The sequence below is a fragment of the Lotus japonicus genome, chromosome 1 (genome assembly GCF_012489685.1).
Source record: "Lotus japonicus ecotype B-129 chromosome 1, LjGifu_v1.2".
Taxonomy (NCBI): domain Eukaryota; kingdom Viridiplantae; phylum Streptophyta; class Magnoliopsida; order Fabales; family Fabaceae; genus Lotus; species Lotus japonicus.
The window spans coordinates 38,666,107-38,680,182 of record NC_080041.1 but is presented as its reverse complement, the minus strand read 5'-3'; the positions used below and the strand labels follow the sequence as shown (position 1 = coordinate 38,680,182).

The 14,076-nt window shown below is 39.2% G+C and overlaps 2 protein-coding genes across 2 annotated transcripts; one reads left to right on the top strand and one right to left on the bottom strand.

Moving 5' to 3' along the window:
• Positions 1–8,240: 8,240 nt before the first annotated feature.
• On the top strand, positions 8,241–10,245 carry LOC130734656 (uncharacterized). The gene is made up of 5 exons (XM_057587166.1): positions 8,241–8,400; positions 9,008–9,176; positions 9,282–9,391; positions 9,721–9,863; positions 9,967–10,245. Exons 2-5 carry the CDS (start codon positions 9,035–9,037, stop codon positions 10,007–10,009), a joined length of 438 nt encoding a protein of 145 aa, XP_057443149.1. The 5' UTR covers positions 8,241–8,400; positions 9,008–9,034; the 3' UTR covers positions 10,010–10,245.
• Positions 10,246–10,810: 565 nt separating this feature from the next.
• LOC130734651 (galactoside 2-alpha-L-fucosyltransferase-like) lies at positions 10,811–13,639 on the bottom strand. Its single transcript, XM_057587160.1, has 2 exons — positions 13,360–13,639; positions 10,811–12,444 (listed from the first exon to the last, which is right to left on the bottom strand). Exons 1-2 carry the CDS (start codon positions 13,547–13,549, stop codon positions 11,003–11,005), a joined length of 1,632 nt encoding a protein of 543 aa, XP_057443143.1. The 5' UTR covers positions 13,550–13,639; the 3' UTR covers positions 10,811–11,002.
• Between the last annotated feature and the right edge of the window lie 437 nt (positions 13,640–14,076).

Sequence of the window (14,076 nt, the reverse complement as noted above, 5' to 3'; positions counted from 1 at the left end):
ATCATCAGCACATTCAAGTAAGTCTGCAGTTGCTTCTGATGATGATTTGAATTTATTTGATGCACTCCCCATATCAGCCATGCTCAAACACTCTTCAAATCCCCTCACTCCTATTCCTGAGTCCCAACCAGCTGCACAAACCACCTCTCCACCACATTCCCCAAGGTCTTCATTTTTTCAACCTTCTCCTACTGAAGCACCTCTCTAGAATTTGCTCCAGAACCAACCCTCTAGGCCAGATGAACCAACCTCTCCCATTACCATCCCGTACAACCCATTAACTTCTGAACCCATCATTCATGAGCAACCAGAGCCTAACCCAACAGAACCTGGACCCAGAACCTCTGATCCCTCTGTCCCAAGAGCATCAGAACGTCTGGCTCCCAGGACCACGGATACAGACTCTTCCACAGCCCTTACACCTGTATCCTTCCCAACAAATGTTGCTGATTCTTCTCCTTCCAACAACTCTGAATCCCTTCAAAAATTCATGGAAGTTCGAAAAGAAAAGGTGTCTACCTTAGAAGAATATTATCTCACTTGTCCAAGCCCTAGGAGATATCCTGGCCCTAGACCCGAACGTCTAGTTGACCCAGATGAACCTATCTTGGTCAATCCTTTACATGAGGCAGACCCTTTGGCTCAACAAGCTCACCCTGCCCCTGACCAACAAGAGCTTATTCAACCAGAACCTGAACCAGAACAATCTGTGTCTAACCAATCCTCAGTTAGATCACCCCATCCTCTGGTTGAAACTTCAGAACCTCACCTTGGAACCTCTGAACCAAATGCTCAAATGTTTAACATTGGCTCTCCACAAGGTGCCTCTGAAGCTCACAGCAGCAATCACCCAGCCTCTCCTGAAACCAACCTCTCCATAATTCCTTACACTCACCTCCGACCCACATCTCTCTCTGAGTGCATCAATATTTTCTATCATGAAGCCTCTTTGATGCTACGCAATGTGCAAGGTCAGACTGACCTAAGCGAGAATGCTGAACATGTGGCTGAAGAGTGGAACAATCTGGGCACTTGGCTAGTGGCTCAAGTTCCAGTTATGATGCAGCTCCTGCATGCAGAGGGAAGTCAGAGGATCGAGGCTGCAAAGCAAAGGTTTGCTAGAAGGGTGGCTCTTCATGAACAAGAACAGAGACATAAGCTACTTGAAGCTATTGAAGAAGCTAAACGAAAGAAAGAACAAGCAGAAGAAGCTGCACGTCAAGCAGCAGCTCAAGCTGAACAAGCCAGATTAGAGACAGAACGACTTGAAGCTGAGGCTGAAGCTCTTAGATGTCAAGCACTTGCACCCGTAGTTTTTACTCCTGCTGCTTCTGCTTCCACTCCAGATCCTCACGCTGCTCAGAATGTTCCTTCTAGTTCTGCTCAGCCAAACTCGTCCAGACTCGACATTGTGGAACAACGTCTTGACACTCATGAGTCTCTGCTGATTGAAATGAAGCAAATGATGATGGAACTTCTGCGTCGATCTGATAAACCCTAGCTTTAGGATCTCTTCGCTTTGATTTCTTTTTCTTTATCTATGTTTTATTTCGTTAACCTTTAGCTCTTTCTTATTAATCTTTACTTTGTTCGTTTGTGATTATCTATGCATATATATATATATTTCTGACATTATGTTTGCAACTTATTTTTTATTATTATTCATCATAAACGCTTTTACATCATACATTCTCTTTCTTTTTCCTAAAAACCTAGAATGGAGGATCCCTCCTCATTCTTCTGCACTCCTGGCGCTGCTCTGACCTCTCCTTCTCCAGACGCTCCAGTGCATACTGGATGTTGTTGAGCCTGTCTTTTAGCTCATCCCTCTCCAGAATCTCTTCTGCAGTCTTGAGCTTCTCTTCAAAAATCTCTTTTTCTTCCAGCAGCTTGAGTTCAAGCTGGCTGAGTTCTTGCACCTCCTCCACGAAGGCAAGAAATTCCCTCAGGTCTCTCTTCAACTCTGGACGTAGGTCCTCCTCCAGCAGTGTCCGTGTTAGCTCTGAGATGGTCTTTGCACCCTCTGGATGCCTAATGTTCAGGAACAAGTCCTCCTCAAAGGCCTTCTTTCTCAGCTCTTCTAGTGCTACGATGTATGATGCCATTTTTTTTACTGAAAATTGCTCGAGTTGTGAAGCTTACCTCTCTCTCCAACGCTTTATATAGGCTTCACTTTCTCTCTGAAAGTTAATGCTCCTTCAGTTTCTCGAGGTTAGGTTCTTGGTAACTGACCCTCCTCTTTACTCCCTTGACCGGTGGTAAACGTTCTTCTCTTGCATTAACTCTTCTATTTATTTCGCCTAACTCTGATTCTTGCATCGTTTTCATTTTCTTTAAACTTAGACCTTCTCTAAGGGGGAGTACCTTGTACTTCAAGCTAAGTTTTTCACACCCCAAGCTTTTTGCTTATGACAAAAAGGGGGAGTAAACCCAGTTTTTGATGTGTAAGATGTGTTAGTGTGATTTATTTTTCTTTTGGAGAATTTAAGAGTTCCACCTTTATGACCATAGATGTGTCACTGGGCAAATACAAGGAATACATTTCACTTCTTCTGAAGTGATTCTAATTTGACTCTGATACCCAAGACTCTGATACCTTGTCCGTGACTCTGATTACTTATGCGCTCTGATTACTCTATTTTCATCTATGTCATAAGTTTTTCACTCTGAACTCTTATATCATTTAGCTCAGAATCTAGACTTTACTAATGTTTTCATCAAGTATTAGATTTAGGGGGAGCTAAGCTCAGAATCAAGCAGTGACTTGAATTCAGAATGAGCAAGATAAACTATTCACATCAGGATAAGTCTTATTCTATATCTCTAAACTCTGAGTGAATTTAGTTTAATGTTTAAGAATTGTTCATCAAAAATCTTAGTTTTGTCATCATCAAAAAGGGGGAGATTGTAAGATCAAGTTTTGATCTAGTAGTACAACTCTATGTTTTGATGATTACAAGTTAACCTTTTGATATGAACAATTGTGGTACTCTAACGTGTTTTTTTGAGTGTGCTATTTACAGGCTCTGACCTCAACTCAATCTCACACAAATCAGAAGCACTGTGTATAAAGAGCGACCCAAGCAACGCTTTCGCATTCACCATGTTCAGTATGAACAGTGGAAAAGCTTCAGAAGTTCTGAAGTTATACAAACTCTGATGTGGACTCAGTCACTAGAAGTTCTGAAGATCCAGAAAGTCTGATAACCAAGAAACATTGAAGGCTCAGATATTCTGATGGTGTAGAAGACTCTGAAGATCCAGAAGCTGATTAGTGAAATTCTGATGTCCAGAAGCAAGATACTCTGAAGACCATGTACTTCCCTCTGAGTTCAGAATCAGAAGAAACAATGGTCAGAGGATCTGGGCTTTCCCTCTGACTCTGATCAACCGGCTTCACAAGTTCCAATATGAAGCATTCCCCTGATCAGAAGTCTCCTAGGTTTAAAGGTCAAGTCGCTATCCAAGTACAAAAGCAACTGTACCTCCCTGACGACCTACCTAACAGTCTCAGACATAGCAGAAGCTGGATTTTCCAGAACTGCCCTCCAACGGTAGCATTTCCCATGCAACGCTCAACCCTAATCCTTGGAGTATATAAAGAGGCTGAAGACTGAAAGAAGCGGCTAGAAGCATTCACATACGCGCAAGACAAATTCAAATTCTTCTAAGCTTTCTTTCATCTGAAATTCATTGAGTTTACTATTAGCTTTTTAGAAGCAAATCTCTTGTAAACAATTCTTTGATAAACAGTTTGTTTAGTTCCTTTAGGAGATCAAGGTTGATCGGATCCTAGAGAAGACTAAGAGAGTGAATCTTAGTGTGAGCTAAGTCAGTGTAATTGTTAGTCACTTGTAGGTTTCAAGTGCAGTTGTAACTCTTACCTGATTAGTGGATTGCCTTCATTCTAAGAAGGAAGAAATCACCTTAACGGGTGGACTGGAGTAGCTTGAGTGATTTATCAAGTGAACCAGGATAAAATCCTTGTGTGCTTTTCTATCTCTTATCTTTAGCACTTAAGTTCTCGAAAGATTTGTCAAAATCTTTAAGGTGGAAGCTTTATACTGAAAACGTTATTCAAACCCCCCCCCCCCCTTTCTACCGTTTTTCATACCTTCAACCTTCATCTCATATACATGAAAAAAGTAAAAACATTCAGACTCACGCACTAGTAAAAAGACTACCCTTACCTTCGAAGATTGTAGTTCATATGCCAACAAAACCTAGACAAGAACGTAACATCATTAATAAAGGTTCAAAAATAAGATGAAGGATGGTGTGTACAAGGATACGATTCAAGGAGAGGTTTAGTCTATGTTCTAACCTCAAGGAACTTGGTAAATGGAAGGAGTGCTATTATATTCCAAGGGAAGGAAGGGGTTTTGGCCACCAAAATGAAGAGGGAGCACTTGAGATCGATGAGTCTCAAGTGTAGTTTTTCTAGTAAGGGAAGCAGCTACTGAGTTGTGTGATTTTGCCCTTCTGACTAAGGTTCTATTTATATGAGAGGTTCACCAACTAATCCCCCTTAAGGAGCTCAACCAGCCCATCATTTGAGGTTGTTTTTTTTTTTTCTGTTTTTAAGTCCCCTTTCCCTAAACCCTAGTCTTGGTTCATTCCCTTCCTCATTTTCTTTGAATTTGTAGATAGAACCCAACAACTTATACCTAGAATATTCCCTAATTAATTAATTAAATAACCTCTAGATAGAACTGAACACCATTCAGTTTTCTAAGGTTGTTTCACTTCTCTAGAAGCTTCTCCAAAGTTCTAAAGTCAAGTCAACCTAGCTTGCTTGCCCTTCAAGCTACTAAACCTTAATTTGAAGAAATTAATTAAAATAAAAGGGTAAATTCCGAAAATAAATTCTATTAACCCCAAAAGTTTATCACATTCATTCTACCAAGTTCCCCTCACCTTCTAGAAGTCCTCTAACTACTAAACCTTAATTTGAAGAAATTAATTAAAATAAAAGGGTAAATTCCGAAAATAAATTCTATTAACCCCAAAAGTTTATCACATTCATTCTACCAGGTTCCCCTCACCTTCTAGAAGTCCTCTAAAAATTTTCAAATCATTATCTCTTATTTTGCTTAAGTTTTAAGTCAAAACAAGGTTTAATTAATGAATTACTCACTAAAAATCAAAAATTCCGAAATTATTCAAATTTCCACTCCAATTTTTTTTTGGTTATCTTCAGATATTATCTACTATTTTTACTAACCCAAATTTCAAATTTTTCTAAGATATTTTAATGATATAGACTTTAAATTACCTTAATATCATTAATTTAAAAAAATTCGAATTATTTATGAAAATAATTTATTTTTTAATAAAATAATTATTTTTGAGTCACCTCAGACCTAATCTTAATTTTATTAAAATATTTTATCACCTTTTCAATTTTTAAAAGATTTATTCCATTTTTATGAAAAAGCCCTTAAACAACTCCAAATTAGACTTTCAACCCAATTTTCTCTCTCCTAGTCATTAATATTGGAAACCACGAAATATATCCCTATAATATTAATTTTATTTTTATTTAAATGACTCCTAATATTTAATTAAATAATTAACCTAAGTCTATTTCTAAATATTATGCATTTCTGTCGTTTACTGACGACTAACTACCAAGACAAAACTTATGTTATTTTCCGACAGCAACCACAACAACCATAACAACAACAAGGTGGGGTTGTTCTATGATACGTTACCATGTATACATGTCATACACACATTCTCATAATCATGACAACAGTAAACAAATCAAGAAATCCATTTACGGAAAAACAGACAACATACAAGGATCAACCAATTCATATATTATAATAATATACTTATTTCGTAATAACTTATTCAATAATTTCCAGGTCTTACACACTGCTAAGCTGAAATTTAGCTGTGTGAAATGAAGATAGGAGAGCACTATGCCGCTTAAACGATATCCCAGACGGTAAGCGATGGAGGCGGTAAAGAAAACCCAAAACTTTAGGAGAGTCATCGCTTAGCGGTGGAAACACATCACTAAGTGAGAATCTCCATTGTTTTGAAAAAGCTTTGTTTAAAGTGAGAAAGAATAATCCCTTTTTTATATCTATTTCGAGGAAATTTGAGAGAGAACATTAAGGACATGTTTGTTTGCTGTTTACAAAACAGTTTTCAGTTTTTTGTTTGGTGCGACCTGTGTTTAAAAACAGTGAAAACGGTTATCATTTTCAGTTTTTAAAACTAAAAAACCAAAACAGCTAAAAAATGTTTTCAGTTTCTATTTTTAGTTTTCAGATATCAGTTTTCTAAATGTTTGAAAACATGTCATTCAAATTATTTTATTCTTCTGAAAACTGTTTTTAAAAATTGTTTCTGAAAACTAAAACTGCAATCAAACATGCCCTAAGGATTTTGTTTCATATGTGCTTTTTATTTTTGAAATTATTAGTTTAAGTCTCTATATAATCTAACTAAACGTTTAAAAAAATGAAAATAGTCATGAAATTTGGGTAAATAGCCAAGTTCGTCCCTGAAAGTGTCCACCGCCTTCAACTTCGTCCCTAAACTTCCAAAATGCCCCTCACGGTCCCTGGAAGTGGCAAATCCCCTTCACGTTAGTCCCTGAGTTAAAAAACGTTGACGGACGTTAACGAAAATGCTGAGTTGTCACATTAAGCGCCACTTAGATATCAATTTAGTCCCTAATATTATCAACCTAATGTCAATGTAGTCCCAAACAGTTGAAAAGTCAACTTCTTTTCTCTATCTCACCTTTTCTTTCTCTCTCGGACTCTCCCCCACTCATCTCTCTCTTCCACCACCACCACAACACCCTTCTCCCACCACCCCCCCTCTCTCCCCCACCACCCTTCTCCTTACCCACCAACACCTCCACCACCCTTTTTCCTCCTCCAACCTCCCTCCCCCAACACCACCACCACCAGCACCCTTCTCTCACTCCTCTCCTCCTCCCAAATAGATAAACCTGTAAAAAATTATTGACTTTTTCTTCTTCTTCTTCACTCTCCATCGCCATCTCTTCCTCCCATCTCCATCTCCATCGCTTCTTCTTCTTCTTCACTCTCCCCACACTCACCAATCACCACCACCACCATGATGACAACCCGCTTCCCAAACATCAAACCTCTCCCCATTTTCCTCTCCCTCTTCTTCCTCACCGTTCACCCTCCAAACATCCCTCGACCCGTCGGAGTCTCTCGGGTGGTCCGGCCCGGACCCGTGTACATGGACCTGCGTCGTCTGCTCCGAGGAAAAACGGGTCACCCCGATCCAAATCAGTTGCTAGAGCCTCCATGGAACCCTCCCAAACAGCACCACTCTCCAAACCCTAACCGAGCTTGAATGCTTGGAGATCCAGTTGAACAACATCTCAGGTCCTCTTCCTAGCCTCAACGGGTTGAGCTCCCTGCAAGTCCTCATTCTCAGCAACAACCGCTTCACTTCCATCCCCAACGATTTCTTCGGCGGTCTCATGGAGCTTCAGTCTGTGGAGATCGGCAACAACCCCTTCCAATGGTTGGAGATTCCAGAGAGCCTCCGTGATTCGTCATCGCTGCAAAACTTCTCCGCCAACTCCGCCAACATCACCGGGAATATCCCAGATTTCCTGGCCTGACCCACTTGCATTTAGCCTTCAATGGTCTTGAAGGTGTGTTGCCTTCGAGCTTTGCTTCATTGCAGCTCCCTGATGTTTTAGCAGAACATGACTTCGCTGACCCAGGTGTGGCTGCTCCTTGGAGGATTTGAGCTTGACCAATAACCTGTTTCAGGGAACCGTAACCCAAAGGGGTGTAGGGAGAGAATGGGTGAGGGGAGAGAACTTTGACTTTTTCAACGGTGGGGACTATACTGATGGTGGAAAGAATGTCCAAGTGGCACTTAACGTGACAACTCAGCATTTCTGTTAACATCCGTCAACTTTTTTTAGCCTAGGGACTAACGTGAAGGGGATTTGCCACTTCCAGGGACCGTGAGAGACATTTTAGAAGTTTAGGGACGAAGTTGAAGGCGGTGGACACTTTCAGGGACGAACTTGGCTATTTACCCCATGAAATTTCAAGTCATAAAAGATGTCCACGTTAGTAGATTAGTGAGCACATTATCACTTAATTGATGAGAAGGATGACATGTGCATTTTCAAAAAATTGAGGATATGATGATTAATTTATTATTTTGTAGGGACCAAAAAAATATTTATCTCGTGCAATGTTTTCAACTTGGGCCTGCGTTCTTATTGTTAACCTACTGCACAATGGATCTACTGCACAAGCAACAACGCGTAGATACGACGACGACAGAAGCAAAATGAAACGCTAACCTCGGTTCTGTACTGGTGATTCCGCTTTACGAATTTCTCAGCCTGTGACTTTCCTCTTGATTCTGTGCTTTGAGGTAAAGAAGCTCATATCTTTAATCTCTACTATGTTCTTAGAGAAGAGTAGAGTCCCTTTGTGCATAAGGCTCTGTTTATGAGTTGGATTTTGGATGCTAGGGAAGGGAAGGGAAATCAGAGACTTATGACAAGCTTTCCCCTTGTTTGATTTGTTTTTTAAGAGAAGAGTTTAGGAAATTTCTGAAAACCCTCTAATAGCTTTCTTTGATTATTTTGTTGAGTTCTCCTGAATTGGGTGCTTTTGGGTAAGGTTTCGGAAAACCCTCTAATAGCTAGGGAAGGTTTCGTTTTTCTATGAGCTAATACTCTTTGTTTTATTTCTTCTTTTTTGGTTTCCATTGGTGGTTTTCTTATTCCTTTGTGTACGTCTCTTCGTTCTTTTAATTTGTTTTGTCCAAAAAATTGAAATAGTTGAATTTCTACACTTACTTTTTACTGTGCTTTGGTTGTTTGTATCTTCCTTCTTCTAATTTGTTTACAGTGAGTTTCTATTTGCCATGACTTTGGTTGTCTGTCATTCTTGTGTTGCTTTATAGTTAGGCTTTATTTGCCATGTATTTTACTGGTTCGTTTTGGAAGTTACAATTGGTTGCTTCACTTAATCAGTGGTAATCATCAAGAGTTTTGAGAACAATGGGAAAAGATAAGACAAAGGAGGCAGGAGGGAAAGGCAAGGGGAAACAGGCAGCAAGTGGAAGTGATGAGAATGCTTCTAAAGGCAAAGGAAAAGGCGCGAAAGGTGGAGATGGGCTTGGTACTTGCACCTATGTTAAAGGTAGAAATTTTTCATCATTTATTGGTACCTTAGAACTTATGTTCAGTTTCTTTCATTTTTGGTTGTTCAGAATGACATTGATTTATGGCTTCTTATTTTGCACAGCAAGGCATATCTTATGTGAGAAACAAGGTAAGATTAACGAAGCCTACAAGAAGCTGCAGGATGGTTGGCTTAGCAATGGAGATAAAGTCCCCCCAGCAGAGTTTGCAAAGGTATTTTTTGTTCCTGCTGGAGGTTATACATTGATTTTTGTTCTTGTTTCTTTTCCAAATCTTCATTCCGCCCCTCCCGCAACTGCCTTTTGTGAGTAATGTGATATTTGATTAGAGAAAAAACACTCTTTTGAACACAATTGGCTTGTTTTTAAAAAAGTCGACACATTTTTCTAAATGAGAGGCTAAAAAAGTGTGGAAGTATGCATTCAAAAGACTGTATTGTTAGCACTCCAAAACAAGATACTTGGTCATTTAAAACTAATATAGAAATAGAAATATTGTCACTTCAATGGTTTATCATCCATAATATTTCATTGATCTCACAGATAGCCCAAGAGTATTCTGAGTGTCCATCAGGAAAGAAGGGTGGAGATCTTGGATGGTTTCCCAGGGGAAAGATGGCTGGGCCATTTCAGGATGTTGCCTTCAACACAGTTGTTGGAGCTACTAGTGCTCCTTTCAAATCAACGTAGTTCTCTTTCTTGTGTACACTAATTGTTATTATCTTGCCGAATCCCAATTCCTTATCCTCACATTATCACCTGCTAACCTTTGCTTGGATGATGATGCAGGCATGGCTACCATATCATCTTATCTGAAGGAAGAAAGAACTGATCCCTGAATAAAAAGAAATTGAGTCTCAACGGCACTAAAGCACTTTAGTTATCTGGTTAAATGATCGGATGTTGGTTCCTTTCTTTTTTGTGATTCTGGTTGATAATGTAAAACCAACAGTTTGCCATATGTATGTTGATCTTGCTTTCCAGTACTTTGACGATTGAGAGCATATATGTAAATGTGGATGGTTTCACTATATTTGCGAAGTTTATTACTGTTTTAGTTCCATTCAATTATAGTTTTCAGTTAAAACTTGTGCTTCCAGTTAGTTTAATTAAGATGGACCGAGCAGAAAGGGTGTCCATTCATGTTTAGCACAATGAATGGAGAATGATGTCAACCATCATTTCAAAATGGAAAGCATTACTTGTACAATTTATACAATTATGAGAAAGAAATGAAGAGGATAAAGAAAAGATTAGATGGTAATGATAGTTAGAGAGACTATTTTGTAAAAAGTGATCATATAATTTATGTATGAGGTTATGTTTGGATACAGGTTAGCATTAAGGTAAACAAATTTTAACATTTTGAATGGAAAATGATGGCAACCATCATTTCAAAATGGAAAACATTAGATGGTTATGATAGTTAGAGAGACTGTTTTGTAAAAAGTGATCATGAGGTTATGTTTGGATACCGGTTAGCATTAAGGTAAACAAATTTTAACATTTTGAACTAAAGAGTAAACGTGTATTGAGATGAAAGTCCGTTGACATTGTTGTCCTGTTATCCAAACATACACCAAGTAATGTACTGTTTTTCAAAGCAATTCAATCTGAAAGAAAGATATTCTGATAACAGTAAGGTGCTAGTATATTATGAACCCAATAACTGTGAAACAATGATGGCACTTAAAAAGTTCTATTTTATGGTTGCTATAGGGAAAGAAAAAAAAAATCAACAACTAATTCTATCATACAACAAAATTGGCAGTACTTCTAACAGAGTTTCGACAGTCATGGCATTCATGACTATAATAATGACTAGTTAACCATGATTATCTACGAGCTTTAGACCCCAGCTCATATCCTCACAATGCCTTACATGCGGAACGAGCGCACCGGTGTCAGTTCCTCTTTTAGCCTTGCAATCATAGAAGGGAGGAGCATGGAAGCATGGTTCCATCGACATGGCGCGTTGACAAGGAGGGTCAGGGGCTGTTCCATTCTCAGGCTTGTAGAGTATCCATGGTTTTAAACCTCCAAGCCCCTGCGCGACGTAACCGAAAGTAGACCATGAGCTAGTGACTAACATGTCAGTTAAGCTCAAGAGATACATTTCTGCCCAAGCTTTTTGGTTGTGCATCTGCTTCTCTGTTTGCTGATATTCCTCATGGCTTGGCTGGTAAATGCCCACAACTTCTCCTGTCACAGTGGGATATTCCCAGTACATGTCTCTCACCATTTCAGAATAACCCGAGCTTAAGGATGTCATCAGCACCGCTTTTGACTTCGGCTTCCCTGATGAACTGATAATATTCTGACCCCTGCTAACATCAGGCAAAATATTCTCCTTCAAAGCACAAGCTATGATCTGATCCAGTATATGTTGAAATGGGCCACTTCCAGTGTCAAACACTCTGATCTGGATGCCTACTCTTTCATCAGCACTAGCTAAATAAGGTTGGTAGTATCTGAGAACAAGTCCCCATACTGTGTTGGTGGGGTGGAATAGATATCTGCCTAAGAAATGGAAAACTGTTTCCTTGTTTGGAAATAAGTCACTCAGTTCCTGCTGGAAAGATGGCATCAAGAACAGAGATGGGACAAAGTAATTATCAGTTCTCACCACTAGCCAAGGAACTTTGTGAAGGAAAAGCTGGTCTTCATCACAGAAGAAAAGCTTATCATCATCATCATAGTCATGGGCCAGGTGAAGATACACAAAAGATGGCACCTTGGAATTTTTTATTGATTTTTTCTTCAGCATTTTCCCATGACAATGATCAGAATTCTGATTGAAACTAGGAAACTGATCGTTAAGAGGGAAATCAGGAGGGAGAAACCAAGAAACATCTGGGAAGGGCTCACAGAAGAGATCAACCATATCAACTCCAGGATCAACCAACAGAACACGGTTTGTGAGGACAGCATAGAGAAATGCAGAGGCTAAGGTCAAAATCCTATTCCCTAAACCACTATATGAAATCCAAACTACATATTTACATGGTGGGGACTCAGTTAAATGACCAGACCTTAGATCTTTCACTGTTTTGTTATAGGATTCAGTGTAAGGTCCACATTGTTTGTGGAGAGCTTCATATCTTCTTAATCTAGAAATGAGGTATGAAGAAGGATTTGCTGATAGCCCTTTGTGATTTTGATACCTGCTGAGACAAGATCTTTCATCAAATCCAGATGCAGCTAGAAGGCCACCAAGTAATTTATCTTGCGGCAACTGAAAGGAATCAAAGGCATCACTGTTCAAACCTACAAGCCACACAGAAGATAAAATTCCACCATTATTATAAGACCATGAGTGGCCAGGAAGCAAAGCAAAAGTCAAGAACGAAAAATTTGGAGACAGGAAATTCAGTTGATCCATTCATTAACAAAAAGAAAGAAAGGTAAAACATGAAACACAAGTTGATCAAATGCTCCCTAGCAAGAGAATCAAATGCAGAAATTGGAAAATTCATATGCCGAAAATAGCCATTCTTCTGTACTCTCAGTTTTAGCTATTGTTGCGTTCTGTTAAAGTCATAGAAGTAACTAACTTAAGCTCTCACTGCTACTCCCACCAATTGCAGTTAGAAAATCAAGGTTTTAGAGTTCTGGTCAATCCTATGAGGTCACATCAACTGCAAATATTAGTAATTTTTCTAACAGCATTAAGAATCGCAACTTAACCACAACCTCAGCTGTTGATAAAATAAGCGAGCAGACAATGGAAACTTACGATTAAGAATTTAGGAGGCATAACTCAACCACGAAAGCTAGCTAGCTCAAGAGTTGAGGATTGTCTTCCTATATATAAGGGTTGGGTTATCTTGGCCAATGGCCATATCTCCAATTAGTCAATGTAAGACTTCTCCTCACTCCCAGGACATCTGGAGCGTGGGATATGCAGGTGCCCCGTATACGGTGATCTACACTTTAGCAAATCTTGGAAAGATTCTAATACCATATTAAAAATTTGGGAGGCCTAACTCAACCACAAAAGTTAGTTAAAGAGTTGAGATTGTCTTCTCATATATAAGGGTTATCTTAGTCATATCTCGACTTCTTAATAGTTACTTGTAACTAAAAATCAACATCCTATTTCAGTAACTACAAACTTAGCAATGTCATGATCATTACATTAGAAATAAATAGTAAAAGAAAGAAAAAAGGGGGAAAACGAACCTTGTTTGAGTCGAAGGAGAGATGTTGTTGGAGTTGGAGGGTGTGGAAGAGCGAGAAGGAAGGAGAGGGAGAAGAGGAAGAGGGAAATGAGAAAGAGAGAGGCGAGGCAGCGCGTGGAAGTGGAGAAGGAGAAGGAGGAGCATTTCCATTTCCTGTTGTTGCGATTCATGAGGGGAAGCCTCCTCATCATCTCTCCCTCCGCAGTGAGATGGATCGGATTGGATCAATCTCTGTTTTATTTCCTCTGCTCCGCCCAACCACATCGCTGTCGTGCATCTCACGTTGAAATTATGAGTTTTTGACTTTTTGGTAAAATTAATTCCTAATTTTGTAAGATGTGTCTTTTATGCAGAAAAATGATGTTTTGTGAAGGTTAAAAATAACTCATAAACATTATTTTGACCGTCATTAATGGTTATTTTTTCAACCAGATGCTATAATTAAACTCACTTATAAAATTAAAGACTAATTTGATTATTAATCCAAAAATTATTAAGGATGTTAGTTTTAGTGCCACCCCTACTTGTTTTGGTGTCATCCCTATTTTTTTATAAACAAAACCTAACCCTATCTCAACATTCATATTCACACATGCACTCAAAACCTAGAAACGCTCTCAACTATTCCTCCGCCATCCTCGGCACGCACGCCTCTGCGCTCCGCTAGCCGCTTTCGGTAAGTTTGCTTGTTAATCTTAACACTTTTTTTGCCAAATCA

Bases quoted from the DNA above. Each gene is read 5' to 3' on its own strand.
- LOC130734651 (XM_057587160.1), bottom strand. From the start codon at position 13,549: ATGATGAGGAGGCTTCCCCTCATGAATCGCAACAACAGGAAATGGAAA. The intron at 12,445-13,359 runs GTTCGTTTTCCC...TGTGGCTTGTAG, and splicing joins TCTCCTTCGACTCAAACAAG to GTTTGAACAGTGATGCCTTT.
- LOC130734656 (XM_057587166.1), top strand. From the start codon at position 9,035: ATGGGAAAAGATAAGACAAAGGAGGCAGGAGGGAAAGGCAAGGGGAAA. The intron at 9,177-9,281 runs GTAGAAATTTTT...TATTTTGCACAG, and splicing joins TACTTGCACCTATGTTAAAG to CAAGGCATATCTTATGTGAG. The intron at 9,864-9,966 runs GTAGTTCTCTTT...ATGATGATGCAG, and splicing joins AGTGCTCCTTTCAAATCAAC to GCATGGCTACCATATCATCT.